Source organism: Chlorocebus sabaeus, chromosome 11, assembly GCF_047675955.1.
Source record: "Chlorocebus sabaeus isolate Y175 chromosome 11, mChlSab1.0.hap1, whole genome shotgun sequence".
Classification (NCBI taxonomy): domain Eukaryota; kingdom Metazoa; phylum Chordata; class Mammalia; order Primates; family Cercopithecidae; genus Chlorocebus; species Chlorocebus sabaeus.
The window spans coordinates 94,234,179-94,253,749 of record NC_132914.1 but is presented as its reverse complement, the minus strand read 5'-3'; the positions used below and the strand labels follow the sequence as shown (position 1 = coordinate 94,253,749).

Below are 19,571 nucleotides of genomic sequence, written 5' to 3'. Positions count from 1 at the left end.
GCGGGCACCTGTAGTCCCAGCTACTCGGGAGGCTGAGGCAGGAGAATGGCGTGAACCCGGGAGGCAGAGCTTGCAGTGAGCCGAGATCGCGCCAGTGCACTCCAGCCTGGGCGAAAGAATGAGACTCTGTCTCAAAAAAAAAAAAAAAAAAAAAAGAAACACAAGCTATGTACCTAACAATAGCAATATATAATGACCAACATCAAGATATATTCTAGAAAAATTACTTGGCTTTAAAGAAAAAAAATTCCTTAGAATAACCTAGGAATAAAAAACTAGTGATTTAATGACTTAAAAGTGTTTCAAAAGCTATGAAATCACATCACACATTTGAGACCAAAGATAATAGAGTAACACTTAAGCTCCTTAAAGAAAATGTAAGCCTGCTACTAAATTACATTGAAAGAGAACTTGTACTCTCAAAGAAAAAAGTCAAAAAGCAGAAGATACATACTTATGAAAACAATATTGACATGCTCATTTTTATTATAAAAATTTGGAAAATAAAACAATAGAGGACTGTTTAGGTAAATGATGGCACTGAATAATGAAATACATGCAGTCATTAAAAATTATGGTTATGAAGACTAATAATATGAGGATACCCAGGGTAGATCACTAATGAGAACTGGCAGAAAACATGACTGGACAAACAGAATGAGTATAACTATACGGATGGAAGATAGCGATATACATAGAAACACTGTAAGAAAATATCTTTCAAGTAGCTTTCCATTAAAGAAAATTTAGAAGAGAAAAATAGAAGGAAAAAAGGCTTTAAGAAGAAATATACAGATCATCCATTTATTTTATGCCTAAATGTCAATTATAAAACTGCTCAAGAACATATTATACAGGCTTGTCAAGTGTATACAAATACTACAGAAATATACAGAGAATCAAAGAAATGTTATCATAAACACATTTTATACCAATGCTCCTATATAACATAAAAGAGACCACTTCTAGATAAAAAGTCTTTGTAGTCCAAGTTTTTGAGTGCTGCAATCCTGGTATAAACAAAACCAGTCAATGAAATAAACCAATTTAGAATAGACTCATTCTTGAGAAAACTGTTATTTCTAAAAATGTAATTAATATTTACATTTACCAGATCCCCATACTCAAGCAGACTCTTAATGCTTACAAAATCTATACATAAAACATTTCATTTAGGAAAAGCAAATGGATTTAACATATACTGAATAACATATACTGAAATGTCACAGAAAACCTACATTTAAAGATCGTTTTTTAATCTAAGGAATCAATACAATAGATTGACATTTGTAATTGCTTTGCAAAAGGCTGCAGCTTGAGAAAGGTAACACAGGTTAACCTATTTGTGAGCCTAAGATGCTGAACTTGCCAAAGAGTGACATGCAATTATAACCTAAGCAGTCTGTCAGCCCAGCAGTTCTGCAGAAGCAGCGAGGCTCTCTTCCCCTGCAGAAAGACACTGTGATCCACATAAAGCGAGTAACTTTAATTCAGCTCAGACGTTTCAAAGTTGGATTCTAAATATACTCAGGAAATCTTATTTCCAATATAAAATTCAGTATGATGCAGATTCTGTGAGATTCTACATTCCTGTCACTTTCACTAAGACACTAATTTGATTAATTTTTAAAGATTTCAAATTCATGATTGTTGATAGAGACAAAAACAAAAAAATTTTTAATTTAATCATAGATGTGCCCCATTTACCATTTTTCTCAGTAAGTAAAACTTATCAACACAGAAATTGGGCTTAAGTAACAGACTGAATTCAATTATGTCAACTTTTTGACAGATTTGAAATTGTTATGAACATTTAAACTTGAATGAACATGACATACACACACACACACACACACACACACACACACACACACACACACACACCTTTTTTTTTTTTTTGAGATAGGGTCTCACTCTGTCACCCAGGCTGCAGTGCAGTGGCACAGTCATGGCTTACTGCAGCCTCAACCTCCCAGGCTCAATCCCTCCTCTCACCTCAGCCTCCTCAGTAGCTAGGACTACAGGTGTGCACCACCACACCTAGCTAATTTTTGTATTTTTTTGTAGAGATGGCATTTCACCATGTTGCCCAGGATGGTCTCCTGTACTCAAGCAATCCACCTGCCTTGGCCTCCTAAAGTGCTGGAATTCTAGGTGTGAACCACTGTGCCTGGTCACAATATTTTTAAACTGAACTGAATTTTGAGAAATTTTAATAAAAGTTTTTTTAATGAATAAACATTCATTAAGTAGCAATTTGATGCTTTGGGCCACAATCAGATAAAACAGGCAGTACTACTTGTAGGAAAAAAAACTAATTTGAAAAGAAAAATTCCAAAGGTTTAAATTATGCTGCCCATAAAAAGGAAACATAAGTATGTAAAATCATGAAAACTGTCTTTCCTCACTAAGAAAACTGGGACTGCATCCTTACCAGCAGAAGCCAACTTATATTTCTGAGCCCATGTATTGTTTTAATGGTATAACTTATTGAAGAAAAATGAAATAAAATGGTATACACAACAAATATAACCATTTGTTCCAGGGAAAGGGGAAAAAAACCAACAGAGTCTAGTCAAATTTTTCACCATCTTTCATGCTCTCATTTTTAAATCAGTCTAAAACACAAAATAGGATTACTGGGGTCAACTTGCAACTGGGTTTGGAGAGAACACATTAAATCTAAAGATGTTCAAATCATTTTAGAGAAGTAAATCACAAAAGGTATTTTAATAGACTGGTATTCATTAAAAGCACACAATAACAGCTAACATTCACTGACCTCTTACCAAATGGTAAGCAATGTGATAAACACACTCACCATCTCATTTAGCCATCAAAAAAAAAAAAAAAAAAAAAAAAATCCCATTGAAAGTATATTATTCTCACTTGACAGATAAGGAAAAGGAGGCTTGAGAGTTAAGTAACTTGTTCATGTTTACTCAGCTAGCTAAGGTGCTTTACTCCTAGTGCTCTCCAAATAAATGTGGGACTTACCATGTAAAGCTACATCAAAAGATCCTACAGAGATGCAGAATGCCCAAGCAGGAGGCAGCAGGCCCATGAAGATCTCAAGTTCTAGTTTATCTGACCTTAGATAAGAGATAAGCTTTGAGCATTACTGTTTTCCTAAACTAAAAGATGTATTTAATTCAGTTCCCTGTGCAAAGTTATCAATGAAAATCCTTCCAAAATCAGTAATACAGCAATCTATCACCTAGAATTTTAGAAGATACTTGTGTGAGGAAGAGGTATAGGTACATATTGGACTCCTGCACAAAGAGACAAGAAAATACTGTAAAGTTTCCATAAGCTTTTCATCCTCAAATCCTTATACATTCAGCTGCTCCTGAGCTAGATATACAAAAGAAAATGCTACCAATTCTGAGAAGCTGATATGTAAAATAGTCAATTAAGAGTTGTATGATCTGAAAGTCCTGGAATCTATTTTCTCATTTGTAAAATGAGAACATATACCTCACAAGTTAGTAGCAAAGATTAAATGAGAGAAGGTAATATAATGCAATGATCACAGTGCTGAAACACAATATATGGTGGTAAGCATTCTATGCAGTGATCACCTCTGCTTACAGCGCTCTCCAAATCCTCTCACCACTTTCTCTGGTCCCTCACCAACAACCCAGGTCTGAATAACTTGCACCCTTCCTCAGGCTGCCACTGAGACATCATTTCCTTTAAAATGCTTTTCCATTCTTCCCAAATGGCTTAGGTGTCTCTCCTGTATGTTCCCTTGGAACTCTGTTTATTGCTTTCACAGCACTCAACATTTTATTTGGTTAACTGTATACTTACTTGCTTATTGCTACTTTCATCTAGGATGGATAAATATGAATTATAGGAGCTAAATGATGTAAAACTTCCAACATAAGTAGTAAAATTTGCCCACAATATACAGCACCCTAATAAGATAAAGGATATCTACAACACAAACCTTACAATTACTATCATGCTTGGTAGTAAACTGTGAATGCTTCTTCCTGAATTTGGGGACAAAATAAAGATGTCCACTATCATCACTTCTATTCAACACTGGATTGGAGAGCCTAGTCAATGCAATAAAGAAAAAGTAATAACATATATAAAGATCAGGAAATAAGAAATAAAAACTTATTATTCACAGATGACAGACATGATAGTGTATAAACTATAAATGCAAAAAAAAAAAATCTACAAATTCTTTCAAAAGAATCAAGACTGTCCAAGCTATTAAGTGAATTTAGCAGAATTTTTGGATAAAATGACAAAAGACAAATATCAACTATGTTTCTCTACAAGCCACAAAGAATTGGAAAATAAAATTTAACAAAAAATGCAATTAAAATATATCATCAAAAAATCAAATGCATAGTAATAAATCTACTAAAAGATATGCAAGACTTCTACAGTAAAAACAAAACACTGCTAAGAAAAATTAAAGACTTAAATAGATAGTTATACCATGTTCATGGAAGAATTAATATTAAGATAGTAGTTGTTCCTAAATTGGTCCATAGATCCAGTATCTCAATCAAAATGAAGCAGATTTTTTGTTAGAAATGGGCAAGCTGATCCTAAAATTCAGCTAGAAACGCAAAAGGCCCAGAGTAGTCAAAGTGAAGTTAAAAATATCACGATTTACCATAAAGCTACAAAAATCAAAACTAGTAACAAACTAGACCAATGTAACAAAACAGAACGACTACAAACTAACCAATACAGTTATCAGTTTTGTGAGAAGGCATTACTGTAATTTAGTGGGGATAGGTTGGTCTTTGTAATAAATAACATTGGTACAATTAGATATCTACATGGAATGTAGGACCCTCTCTCACACAATACACAAAAATTAATTTGAAATGGATCATAACAAACATAAATAAGAAAGATAAAACAACAAAGCTTCTAAAAGAAAACACAGAATAGTATCTTCAAAACCTTGGGGCAGGCAAGATTCTTCAAGAGAACACAAAAAGCAGCAAACATAAAAGAAAAGACTGACATATGAGACTTGACTTCATTAAATTTAAGAACTTCGGTTCATTAAAACACACACACACACACACACAAAACCAGGTATTAAGGAGTAAAATGGCAAGCCGTGGCTGAAGGAAGACATTTGCAACATGCATATCCCCAAAATGAATCTACCTGCAATACATAAGAAATCATAAATAAATTTTAAAAACACATATAACCCAACATAAAAACAGGCAACAGATTTAAACAGTCACTTTACAAAAGAAGGCACATAAAAATTTACTTAACATCATTCAACATGGACAAATGCAAATTAAAACCACCATGAGACAGCACTAGATAACCATCAAAGTGGCAAAAATAAGACAGATAATGCCAAGTATTAGCAAAAATGTGGAGCAACTTGATCTCACATCCAGTTGGATTTCACTTTAGAAAATGTTTTGGCAATTTTTCATGAAGTAAAACTGTATGCCTATGCTATAATCCAGCAATTCCACTCCTAAGTATTTACTCAAAAGAAATAAAAACATAATCTTAAAAAAAGACCTGTACAAAAATATTCACAGTAGCTACCCTGTAACAGCTAAAACAAGACAATTCACTGCTCATCAACAATAGAATGGATAAATGGTGACACATTCATATAAGGAAACACTACACAGTATTAATACAGTATGAACTACTATTCCATGCAACAAAGCAAACGTAATGATGACTAAAGAAACCAGACACATGACATTCCCTGTTTTTCTTTTCTTTTGAGACAGGGTGTCACTCTGTCACTCAGGCTGGAGTGCAGTGGCACAATCAGAACTCACTGCAGCCTCAACCTCCCAGGCTCAAGTGATCATCCTGCCTCAGCCTCCCAAGCAGCTGGGACTATTGGTATGCACCACCATGCCCGGTGAATTTCTTTATATTTTTAATAGAGATGAAGTTTCGCCACATTGCCCAAGGTGGTCTTAAACTCCTGGGCTCAAGTGATCCGCCTGCCTCAGCCTCCCAAAGTGCTGAGATTACAAGTATGAGCCACCGCGTCTGGCCCACATATGATTCCTTTTATAAAATACGAGGTAGTGATTGGAAAAGGCAAAATCAAGTCCTCTGGTGTGCTGGCCATGTTCTATATCTTGATTTTGTTAGTAGTTACACCAATGTATCAACATATTAATTCAACAAGCTGTACACTTAAAATATATGTGCTGCACTTTATTATAAAGTTACACCTCAATTGTTTTTAAAAATTTAAATCTTTTACACAAAATTAGGTCAAAAGGTATAGTCAAACCTAATGTTTCCAGGAATATTCCTTCATGTCTGATTTTAATAAGAAAACTCTCTAGCAAGATATAATAAATATAAAAATTGAAGTATAAGAATATACATAGTAGTATCTCGTCTAATTTTTATGGTATTGAAAAGTCAGTCCAAAATTTATAAAATTTATAAATTTGTCATGCTTCTAACACACAAAAAAAAGAAAGTTACTCTATGTCCTTAAAAAAGGTACTTGAACATTAATGATTTTTTTCACAATAGTTCCAAAGTTTAGATTTTACGGCTCCCCTTTATCAAAATATAAATAAAAAAGAAATCACCAAAACAGAATATAAGTTCCTGCTTCTATGACAATTTAGTACATTCTAAAGAGCATCCCTTTGGCAAATCATTTATCTTCATCCATAAAGTGCAGAAAGCGAGATTACCTCTAAAGACTATTTTTAATGTTCAAGGATTCTATGATTCTGACATTCAACTAATTAAAATCTCTGATTAGTTTCCCGAAATACCTTCCAAAACAGAAGTCTTTTGTATGACATTCAGTCTTAAATCAATACTATATTCATATTTACCCTGTTCCAATCTTTTCTCACATTGGCCCTATATAAAGCCCATGCAATTTCCTTTCTCCTTATTTTTGTTAATGTGATGTCCTCCATATAAAACATCCCTCTCCCAGCTGGGTGTGGTGGCTCATGCCTGTAATCCCAGCACTTTGGGAGGTCGAGGCAGGAGGATCACTTGAGGCCAGGAGTTAAAGACCTGCCTGCACAACATACTGAGACCGTCTCTAATATTAAAAAAAAAAAAAGAAAAAACTTAGCCAGGCTCCTGCTTGAGCCCAGGAGTTGCCACTACAGTGAGCCATGATCATTCCCCTGCACTCCAATGTGGGCAACAGAGTAAGACTCTGTCTCAAAGAAAAAAAAAGAAAGAAAGAAAAAATCCCTCTTCTAAAGCTTTATATTTGCCTAACAAAATCTTTGTCATCTCTAAATATACTCATACATTAAAATATTCATTATGCATCTTCTCCATGTAAGGCAAGAAACTAGACAATAGACTGAGGACAAAGAAACAGGCCATGGTTCCACCAATAATGTGGACATGTGAAAAAGACTAACCCTGGCTGGGTGCGGTGGCTCACGCCTGTTATCCCAGCACTTTGGGAGGCCGAGGTGGGTGGATCACCTGAGGTCAGGAGTCCAAGACCAGCGTGGCCAACATGGTGAAACCCTATCTCTACTAAAATACAACAATTAGCTGGGCATGATGGTGGGTTCCTGTAATCCCAGCTACTTGGGAGACTGAGACAGGAGAATTGCTTGAAACTGGGAGACGGTGGTTGCAGTGAGCTGAGATTGCGCCACTGCACTCCAGCCTGGGCAGCTGAGCGAGACTCCATCTCAAAAAAAACAAACAAACAAAACAAAGAGTAACCCTAATACAAGTTAGAAACAAATAATTGGCAAAAAGGCCAATTTATATTGTCATAGTAAAAACAAAATAAATAAGCCTTAGACCTAGCTGAAACTCCCAACCCTTTCAATTTTCCCTATTTTATTCTGAGATAGTCTTCTCTCAACTGTTCCATATCACTATAAGACTTTTATATCACTTACTCATAATACCATTTATATATCTGTATTATTCCCCCAATATATATGAAACTTAAAAAAGACTTTTTCCTGTATACTTTTCATATCCACTAAATTTTTTAAACACTAAATACATTCAAGTAATAATTTGAAAAACTACTTGCCAAAAGTGAAGATCTCCCATATTTTATCTGATAATAATTATGGCCAAAGAGATTATAATTAAGTAAAAATTAGAAGAATTTGCACCTCACTGGAAATTTCTAAGGCAAATTTTATGGAAAGTTAACCAAGAGTTAGGTTTCTTGAAAAACTGAATTTATTCTTCTAAACTTTTTCATAAAGGGAAAAAATTGACTTATTTTCCTTTTAAAGATTCCCAAAACACTCTTATATTAACCTGAAATATATAAGCTTTGATACTTTATCATATACCTACAAAAACAAAAATACAAAACTTAAATTACCCTCTGCCTAAAACACTCAATCATTCCATGTCCACAAAACAGTATTTCTGAGTGTATGTGTCTTGCAGCTGACAAAATCTGAGCCATGTGACACATTTCTATAACAGTAGTGCTGCAGAAAGATTAATATCCATTTTTTACATTGAACCTATTAACAACTATTTGTATTTTATTATGCTGTATATAGTTATAGTCTAGAAGGATGTGACTATTTGATTACATAATCAAATTTATATAAGCACCATAATCTAGTATGAATTAGCTTGCTATCTGAATGTTTCAAAACACTACCATTTAAAAATAGCTAAAGTTTTTCCATCAAGCATTTCAAAAACTTAAATTCACAGCCTTATGTAAGATACAATTCAAAATCTATCTCACCAATTTTACTCTGAATAAACTCATACTGTACCTGGTTACTACCATGGCCAAAAGGAGTACTAGATAAATTAGTGGTTACACTGTGCAAAATAATTTCACCACTAAGAGATCCAGAAGCAATGTAGCAATCATTCCAATTGTATGTTACACAAGTTACTTCATCTTTATGATCCTGAAAGAGAAATGAAAGTAAGTACGCTACCCCATAAACCTCGAACAGCCCATTTTCATGTTTCTGTAAATACCATATATTATGTACCTATCAACCTAATATTTGCTTTAACATTTTCCTCAAATACACAGAGAATTATTTTCAATAATGATAAAAATGGTCCAGGCACTTTACAAAAGAGAGAGAGACATTATGGAAAGGTAATTTTCTACATGGCATTATGTCTACTTTAAAGAATTCACTTCCTCTGACAAATAACAGGTATTGCAAGTTGACTACTTTGATTTCCTGCTTTAACATGAAAATGGCAGAGAATATGCTAAATGAATGATGGAGGCAAAGTGTCAGAGGAAAGAGAAAGAGCTACTGTGAATGAAGCTGGCAGAGGAAGCTTTATGGAAGACATAAAGCTGGAGTTCAACCTTAAAGAAAAGAGAAAAATCATGGGAAGGGGAAAGAAACCAGACATTGCAAAACGGAGGAGTGGGAAGAACAAATGAGCGAGGCATCTGTGAGATAACAGCAGCTGCTTCCATTTGCTCAGAACCTACTAGTGCTAGGAGCTTTATATATTATTTAATGCTTAGAAAAGCCTGAGGGGCAAGGTTATTTTGCCCATTTTATAAACGAAGTACATGACACAGAGAGGTTAAGAAACCCATGCAAGCTCACATAACTGCTAAGTGACCAGGATTCAACTCCATGTCAAACTCCAAAGCCTCTGTTCCTTCCACTATACCAGGCTGCCTCTCAAATCCAATTAGGAATACACTTTGAGGAAATTAAACTTTCAGGTTTTAAACAAACTGAGTTCACAAGGACTATGTTTTCCAACATCAAGTTAGAGATGTCTAGCAGGAGCAAAGAAAAGTTATCAAAATTGGGAGAAGAGTTTTTAACAGGAAGATGCCATATCTCAACAATACCAACAAACGAAGTCCTGTATCTAATAATTATTTATGTAATGGCAAGAATAATAGCTACGATATTCCACTTACAACTTTTTCAAGTCGTCCTTCAAGTATTTTCAGAGCTTTCTTTACCTTTTATTCCATTTCTAAAACCAAGGAACGCTTGCTATCTTGAGGAAAAAATGTTTGATGAAAAGAAAAAAGGAAGAGCAGACATTTTGGGTATCGTTCCCATTTGGGAAATTAAGAACATGTGGTCCAATGTAATTTATATGACTTTATAAAGAGGCAAGTGTCTTCCTAATTTCAACTGTGGAAAGTAAGTCATCATTCAGCAAACATTTACTAAGAACCTACCAAGTGCCAGAGATTGTGTTAATCACCAGGGAGAGGACTGTAGAGATTCAAAGGTAAAACATTAGATTTCCCACTATCACAATTAGTCAAAATATTCATTAACAGAATGAATGAGGGAGCTAAACATTAGGAATTTCACACCAAAAAGACAGAAAACCATCCAGAGTAATTGGGAAAGCTGAAAATGGAAAAGTGTATCAAATTTTGCCATGAAGGGATGGGGTAAGCGAAGCTTACATGGGTGATGGGTTAAAGAAAGCTCTTCCTCTGTGTATGTGTCTAGATATATGTTTATATTTTTCATATTAAAACCTTTTTAAAAGACAAAAATTAAATTTAAGATCAACTTCTAAATATTAAAAAGACAATATAATGAAAAGTAGAATTCCAAAAATATAACCAGAGACTATGTTGTGCTAAATATTTTTATTTTCTGAAACTACCAAAAGCTAATTATTAAAGAAACATTAATTGTAAATAGTAAATTAGTTTACAAAATATTACCAAGTTAAAAATACAAACAGATAAAAAATAACACAAACAAGAGCAGCCAAATATACTACATAACTAAAAAGCTGACCCCCCAACTCTGATTACTATATTGAATACTATCATCCCAAAACAACTCTCATTTTTTCCAGCTTGCCCTAAGGAAAGATCCCTGATGACCACAAACCATAGTTTAGAAAAAAATGAGTGAAGTGGTTCATTCAAATAAGAGTAGAACTAAATGAAAAAACAAGAAAAAAGTTTTAAATGTTGATCATATGCATTAATTCTATACATGGAAGAAAAAAGACATAAAAACAAGTTTCTGGCTAAATAGCACCTTTATTTTCCCTAACAGTTCTGAAGCCCCTTATTTTTATCATAAAAGCTCAAAAATAAAAGCTTGGCAAGTACTCTAAATGCATTAAGATATCCATTTTTTTGTAAAGATTTTTTTTTAATTGCTTACCTTAAGAGATCGATGAATTCTTTTTGATTTTAAATCCCAAATATTAACAATGTTATTTAGGCCTCCGCTTACCAAATACATAGATGTAGAATTTAAGTTGACACATGTCTGCTTTTGCTATTTAAAAAAAATAAAAATAAAAGTTACCTTAATTTAATAGAGCTCAGAGCTGACTTTCAGGTCTCATCCAACACTTAATAAGCATGTGATAAATATTTGTTAAATACTAAAAACATGCTAATCTTGTACTAAAGAGCCATTCTCTCATTGTTATGGATCCAGCAGCTTTTAAGGGGGTCAAAAATGCTTCAAGGAAATCAAATAGATTTGTGTTCACTTCTGTGGACTCCAGGGTTCCTTCTAGCTCTGAAATTTTGACCAAGAGTATCAACTAACATATAAAAATAGCAAGATGCACACAACATCAATGTTTCAGTACAGTTGCTGTAATTTTTCTGCAGATACCATCCTAGGAATTGACTTTGGTAGAGGGAGACTAAGAAGATTTAAAATCTGGTTGTCACTGCAAATCAGGACAGTTTGCTAAGAACTATCAAAACAGCCTTTAAATAAAATAGAAAAAGATGGTGTCCACTGAAGATCAATGTATTGGGACTCCAATCATCACAACAACTACAATTACTCTTAAGGGCTCAAAATAAAACTTATATTTAGAGCTGGCTAACCCTGATGATAGGTCTTTTTTAATGATGGTGTATTATTAATGCAACTAATGAACTTAAATAATTAATGGAAATTGTGTGGTTATTACAGGAATCCTGTACTGCTCAAGGTGCAAGGCAAAAGCATATTCTACTTTAAAGAGGTGAAATACAAAATCAAAGAAAATAAATATGAACTTAAAGTTCCACTCTAAAATTCTTAAATGAGTAGGATCATAATTTATTTTCTCAAGTAGAAAAGGTCTAATGCCTCAAACAATACACAAGTAAGAGGATTTGGAAGTTACAAAAAGGTTATTAGCACATAAATATGTTACTTTAAACATTACTAGTAAAAGCTAAAAAACCAATGTTTGCAAATATTTTTATAGCTAAATTAAAACAGACTGAAATTTGAACTCAACTAATCTTACTTTTATCTATCAGCATTATGATATGATTTGTTAACTATGGGAAAGAGGGCTAAGAATCATAGCAACTAATTTGGAATATTCACAAAACTCTTAGAATTATGTAACACTTGTAAATACCGTCTGTTATTTTTATACTTAAAAAAAAAAGCTCCCAAACACCGATTCACTGATTCTAAGGCATAATGCATGACAGTAGTACATATATATAGTGGTAGAGTGGAAGTTAAAATGGTTTTGACGTTGACATTAACAAGTGTTTTTTGAACATCTTAGGATACAAAGATCCAAAGATGGTTAAGATGTTTTGCCTGCTCTTGAAGACTTCAGTCTGCCTTTTATCGACCAGGGACATTCTATGCCTTGATTTCGCTTAAGTCAGGTTAAACAGAGTGCCTCAAACTCCATTTCTACTGTTAGCAGATGTTCTCTCTGTCCCAGTCTCCAACATCTGTGGGTTAGAACTGAAGTTCAGGTCAATCCCACTGGATACCTTTAGGAGAGGATTGATAAAAATCATGAGTCCTCTTTAAATTAGTTGAGCTTTTATTCAATTGTCCTGCTGTTTTCTTTCTAATTGGGCTACCTTACCTATCCCAGTGTGTAAAATTATGACAATCCATACTAATTTAAGATTTGCTATAAAAACTTTGAAACAAACAAACAAAAAACAAGCTATCAACTACTCATAGCTTTTTATTTAAATCTTATTCTATTTAAAAAAGAAATAGCTTTCAAGGAATGTGACTGGAAATGAAGAAACCAGTATTATCCTCAATCAGAGGGATTAACTTATAAAACAAAAGGATAGGCTGCCACCCCTGTAATCCCAGCACTTTGGGAGGCAGAGGCGGGAGGATCACAAGGTCAGGAGTTCATGATGGGACTGGCCAACATGGTGAAACCCCATCTCTACTAAAAATACAAAAATTAGCCAGGTGTGGTGGTGGGCACCTATAATCCCTGCTACTTGAGAGGCTGAGGCAGGAGAATTGCTTGAACTTGGGAGGCAGAGGTTGCAGTGAGCCAAGATTGCGCCACTGCACTCCAGCCTGGGCAACAGAGTGAGATGCCATCTCAAAAAAAAAAAAAAAAAAAAAAGGATAAGGCAACAGTATGCAGTGACAGCTTCATTTAAATGCCCTGCAACCTAAGCTCATTTTGACAAAAAAAAAAAAAAAAAAAACCTGTTTAAGGAGCGCATGGGGAGGCTCAGACAGGCCCCTCAGTACAGATGGACAGAATCTGAAGCAGAGGGCTACCATCAGCTATGAGTCTGTTCCTGATGGTCCTGAGCTCAAGATCGGTAAAGTAGTGCTGTATCATTAGAGTTCATCTGCTCAGGTCAACCTAGTAACCTGCGTGGGACATCGTCCTAAAATAGCAGCAACAGGAATCCTCTCCCACAGAAGGAAAATGAAGAAATGAAGGGCCTAGTTAACAAAATTCGAATCTTCAATTGTTCCCCTAATATTCAAAACTATTTTACCTAAAAATACCTCAGTAAGTACACATATCTCATTTTTAAGTGTTACTGTATTATTTTGAGCTTAAGTTAAAAATGATGCTTTTAAAAAACCTTTACATTTAGTTGCAAGCACCACAACAAACAAGCAATTGCCAGTCAAGCAAAACTAAGATTTTTAACATTTTAAAAAAAAATCACTTACCCCTTCAGCAAGCTCTAAAAGTGGAACAGGTTTACATTTGCAACTTGAGACAACTATTTTGTCGCCACTGGAAGATGCTGTTACTAAAAAGTTATCTAGATGAAGAGTTATGGAGCATCAAACACTCCATGAACATCTATAGCACTAGAGACTATTGTAAGAATTGCAATTATAAAAGCAAACACACTAAGAAGACAATGAATGAGTAAAGCTTATAGAGTAGCTTTCAAAAATAGCTCACATTACTATTAATAATTACTAAGACTAATTCTCTTTGCTACTACTGCAGGGAAGAACTAGCCTTCCTTCTGGCTCTGCTATCACTCAAAAGCTATTTAACCCATGTGAAATACTACTCTGTTTTCAAAGAGTAGGCCAGAAGGGCTAATTTTATCCTTCAAGAATGAGAGCATGATAAAAGCAGCATCAGCAAATATCAATCAACCTTTTCATCTACAGAAACTGTTCAAGATATTTATTAACCTAGTGCTTGGTACCAATCTAAACTAGGAAGCAAACATCCACACTAGTCCCCTATTTTTCTGTTTTTTAAAAAAAAGACCTGATATTTTCCCAGAACATGAATTTTTATGATAGAATGTTCCAATTTTAAATTCAGAATGATTATAGTAACCTGCAAACATTTTACAAATATGTATGGTTAAATAGGAATTGTTTGTGTCATGAGTTTTAATTTTTAAATAAAATTTAATTGAATCTTAATTTAAAATTTTATTTACCTTCTTTTATATGAATCGTAAGTGGAACAATCAGTAAACACAAAACAGTAAGTATTTTAAAACTAAAATGATTAAATACAACAATATAACCAAGAATAAGAGTCTGATTTTGAGAGTCATAACAAATTAAAATATCAGAAGTTTAAATCTGTGCTTTTTAGCAATTAAAATGTGAGTAAAAACAATGGAGGAAGGTTAATTAGACACTCAGAATCCCTAACTGCATTAACTTTTGAATATTCTGCATAACTTTCAGGTAATTTGTAAACAGAGCATAGACTGTAATTTTATTATGATACATGATGCAAATCAAATCATTTCTACCTAGATATTACCATAGTGAGAAAAACCATTTCCCTTTCCTTGACTTCTTCCTATGTTTACCACTACTTTTCTCCTTAGAATATAGGAAAAAAAAAGAACTGAAACATAATGTGGGTGGGTAATCTAGTTACTTTTGTATTTCTCTTATAGTTTTAGAAATCATGAGAAAGTGAGTAACATAAGCTAAACAACAAAAAACAAAAAACGAATCTCTCTGGCGTCTCACATTAACCCCATTCTTGGAATCTATGCTATGTGGACCCCAAGTTGCTAAGGCTGGGAACTCTTTGATCTTCAGTAATTAACCTCCATGGAAGTGATCAAAGCCTTATTAAGAGTAAGACTGTACAAAGGCTTTCAGTGCACATCTGCTCATGCAAGAAAACGATAAGACCAATTTCCAAAAGTCATACAACACTATCTCATAGCTACATCAGTTTTGCTGTTAGACTATTAAGTAGCACATTAGTAAATGCCAACTCCCAGTAAAACTCCTTAAAACAAAAGTCAACCAAAAAATAATCTTACTACAAATTGCTATTTTTATATAATGAGGGAAAACTAAGCTCTAAACATAATGAAAATCTAAAAATAGAGAACAGCAATTTCATACACTTGTCACTCTCTTTAAAATATTTTCCCTACTAAATATCTGGAAAGTCCTTCAAAAATGTAGTCATTTCACCATGAGTTTGATTAACAGAGTACCAAAATAATTTGTTGTACTGCTTTAATACAAAATATAGGAATGATAAGGAGGTAAATTTAATTCAGTAAGAAAATTTGTCCTTCTTGTTATAGACATGCAAGAATAGTAAGGCTCATATAAAACTTTTAATATTTTTGTTCCTGAACCAGTCATATTTTAAAGCTTTGATTTTTTTCCTTTCACCAGAAAGCAGAATTTAATACTTTGGTGTCGATAAAAATCAGACAAATGTTAAAAATTTGTTAAGAAATTGCATATGAGTTTCACAAAAGAAAATCTTTAACAGACCAATTATATAAAACATTTTCATATAAAAGGTGATAGGAGAACTGTGGTTACAGCAGTGGTTCTCTACTGGGAGTGATTCAGGCGATTCTGGAAACATTTTTGGTTGTCACAACTAGAAGCTATTAGTACCAAAGGGGAGAAGACCAATAAACCTTCTCCACATGGTACAACATACAGGAAAGAGCCACAACAAATTTTCTGCCCCAAAAAGTCAATAGCGCAGGGTTCAAAAACCCTAGTTTACAGTCTTCACTCCCTCATTTTATTTTATCCACATTTAGGAGCTCACCAAGACAGGGGAGGTGTCAATCAGAAACATAAAAAGCTTAGAAAAATTCAATCTAGATAACTTTACAATGTCTGTTTAGGAAAAATGTAGTTTTCATCACACACAGAGAGGAAGGAAGATATGGAGAGTACATCAGTAAGATGGAGATATTGGACAATTTTTTATCTCCTCCCAAACTTGCTTCTGCTTTCATGTTCTGTCTTTAATTTTCAGTTCAGATCCACAAATACCCAAATGTAGATGCAAAAACTCATTCCAAAACCTTTTGGAATTATTTCCACAATTACCAACCTTATTCCATTTGGTTCATTAAGAAACTTTTCATAACTAATTCTACGGTGTAGACAGAATATACTTTTTTTAATAGCAATGTTTTCAAATGAAGTGGGTTGCAACTAAATTTTTTTAAATGAACCCAACACATAAAATCAGAGTGCATTCATATGATATATTGTTTTGTAAATTACTATTTTATGTTATCTATCCTTGGTAGCAATGCAAAATACATTACTCAGTATGAGTCACATGCAAAAGTTTCATTGACAGTGGTTGTTTAACTTAATAAGTGGTTTGTGTGTGTGTTTTTTAAAGGATACTATTGCTGCTCCAACATATTGAGCTGATTCCATGTGGTGATGTGTGTGGGTTGAATTTATCCACCAATGTCATAGATGAAGCATCCCATATTTTGATATCATCTCCTGATGAAGCAAATCTGAGGTTTTCCTGCATGACTGGGCCTACAAATAGTTTAAAACAATATATTTTTAAAACATTTAAGAACACACATACTCAAAAAAAGGTCAAAACCTAATTTAAAACAAGTGGCTCTAACTCATCCATTTTTGTTCCAAACAGTGCACTCACCAAAGTAGTTGAAGTGATCTTCCAAAAACAAAAGCCAGATCACATTCTCTCAGCTGACCCTTCCAATGGCTCCTCACAGTAATGATAATGAAATTGAGCTTCCTTAGCCTGCCTTACATGTCCTGGCCCCCAGGTAACTCTCCTCTTTCTTTTCACTGGCCTTCTCTCTGCCTCATGCAAAGGCAAGGTTATTCTCACCTCAGTGTCTCTTCATTTGCTGCTCCCTGTGCCTAAGATGCTATCCCCAGATTCCCATGGTCCTCTCCTTCTCATCATTCAGGTCTTAACTCAAATGTTTCGTCCTATGAAAGGCCTTTCCTGACCACCCTGGCTAATGCAGCCCCTTCCTTACCTGGTAAGGGCCTTACCAGTTTATATCCCAATACTTGATTTCATTTTTTTCATAGCACTTCCTACTATCTGAATTTTTTTTTTTTTTTTTTTTTTTGAGACGGAGTTTCACTCTTGTTGCCCAGGCTGGAGTGCCAGGGCGTGATCTCGGCTCACTGCAACCTCCACCTCCCAGGTTCAAGCGATTCTCCTGCCTCAGCCTCCTGCGTAGCTGGGATTACCGGCATGCACCACCACGCCTGGCTAATTTTGTATTTTTTAGTAGAGGCGGGGTTTCTCCATGTTGGTCAGGCTGGTCTCGAACTCCCGACCTCAGGTGATCTGTCCGCCTCAGCCTCCCAAGGTGTTAGGACAACAGGCATGAGCCACCGCGCCCAGCCACTATCTGAAATTTTTGTTTTCATAATAATGTCTGTCTCCCCACACCAGAGTCTTGAAACATTCCTGGCACAAAACAGTTTCTCAACAAATAACTATTAATAAGTAACTTCCTAATTTTTTAAAAAACGTATGATAAAGTAGCATTTCTGCAGGTCAGAATCCATTCACACCAGTTTTTCCAAAACCCTAAAATTAGCAATATGGTCAAATGAGATGCCACTAAGTCCCCATACCAATTCTTGGACTACAATACCTTCAATCATGTATTCAGAGTATACAGTTGAAACATGTAATTCTAACAAGGTGATTTCACAAACCAAGGAAGTCTAGAAAACAGAAGGCAAGGAAGCTGCTCTAGGCAGGCACCTTAAAGAGCAACAGGTAGCAATGAACTGAACGACAGGTGAGAAAAGGGAGGCTCTAAAGTACATGGGAGAAAAGGAAAGCGAGAGTTCACAGAATTATACCTCCCACACCTTCCTAGTATGGAAAGTGCAAGACTACTACACAGCATTAGTGATGTCACAGACAGGTCCCCGAGTCACCAATACAACAGCACACCTACGTCTAGTATAAGCCATTTCAGAGGACAAGTTAAAGACATAGTTATAGAAACGTTTCATTCTCGAGACAAAAAGTTAAGGTAATTCACTCATGTGCTTCCTTATGCTCCATTCATCTGACACAGTGCTACGAAAAGCCATTAAAGCCACCTGTCGAAATGTAACACAGTGTTTGGATTTGGAGCCTTAAACATGTGTAATACGTGCCCCCTTGGTTCCCAAGTCAAGGAACAACGAACGAATTGCTGGAAAAGCGATCTCTAAGCCCTGTAAACACAACTGCAAGCTGTGTCTACCTGCATCTTACACCAGGCCTATTGAGCTGCGGGGTGTAGTGGGTAGATCACTGAGGCCAGGGCTCTGAAAAACTGGGTTCAAAAGACCCGCTCCAACTTAGGAGACATAACTCGCCGAGTGATTTAATGTTTGTTTCCCGCTCTTAAAGCGGGGCGGGGAAGAGGGCCATCTGCCCACCTAGCCCGGTCTTCTAAGAACTGAGCACATTTAAGGGAGAGACTTTACATCAGTCCCACAAAGAGGGTCCCATCGAAAGCAAGCAGTCAGGACAGAAGGCGGTAACGTGGGCCTGGGTTTAGGGACAGCTGCTACAGGAACCAATTCAACTACACTACTCAGCTGAAATGAAAGTTCTCCAACTTTCAATCACCGAAACTGCACTTTACTTGCAGGACAACCGCTCAACTGAGGCTACCCTGTAAAATGCATCCGAGTACCTGCCAAAAGAGAAGTACTTGAGGTTGACAAAAAAGGAGACAGACTTGTGGAGACGAGGCAAACTTTTCGGGGGCAGCACAGCCACCAGGGCCGCCACCAACCTACCCTAGTTGACCTGGGCCGCCTCTCGGGGAGGTGTGCGACCCCGGCCCGCGGCTCCCCAGACACTTCCCAGAACAACGCGCCGCCGCGCCCCTGCCCGGCAACCGCTCGGGGCGCGCGAAGCCCAGGGACCTCCGCCCCGCCCTCTGAGGGGGACTGAGGGAGTCTTAGGATATGCAGGGTGCACGGACGCGGCGGGCGGCACCCCGCTGACCTCAGGACCTCCGGAACCTCACCTCTCCGCAGCAACACAACAGGGTGCCGCGGCCCGCTCGCCGCTGGGCTTCCGGCTCCCGCCTGGACTGTTAAACTTCGGCGGCCGGAAGTCCCGCCCCGAGTGACGTCAAGGGGCGA

The 19,571-nt window shown here is 35.8% G+C and overlaps 1 protein-coding gene across 3 annotated transcripts in view; it reads right to left on the bottom strand.

The window, feature by feature from the left end:
- The window catches only part of NEDD1 (NEDD1 gamma-tubulin ring complex targeting factor), a 44,430-nt gene extending 24,859 nt beyond the window's left edge, over window positions 1–19,571 (bottom strand). Inside the window, exons 1-5 of one of the 3 annotated variants that reach the window (XM_008004330.3) lie at window positions 19,454–19,571; window positions 16,815–16,958; window positions 13,869–13,963; window positions 11,106–11,222; window positions 8,739–8,879 (exon numbers count right to left, since the gene is read on the bottom strand). In XM_008004330.3, the coding sequence (XP_008002521.3) occupies window positions 8,739–8,879; window positions 11,106–11,222; window positions 13,869–13,963; window positions 16,815–16,950 (489 nt within the window). In that variant the 5' untranslated portion in view covers window positions 16,951–16,958; window positions 19,454–19,571. Of the gene's footprint in view, window positions 1–8,738; window positions 8,880–11,105; window positions 11,223–13,868; window positions 13,964–16,814; window positions 16,959–19,220; window positions 19,240–19,453 lie in introns of those variants that run through there. The other 2 variants (XM_008004331.3, XM_008004332.3) reach the window with 2 other exon arrangements.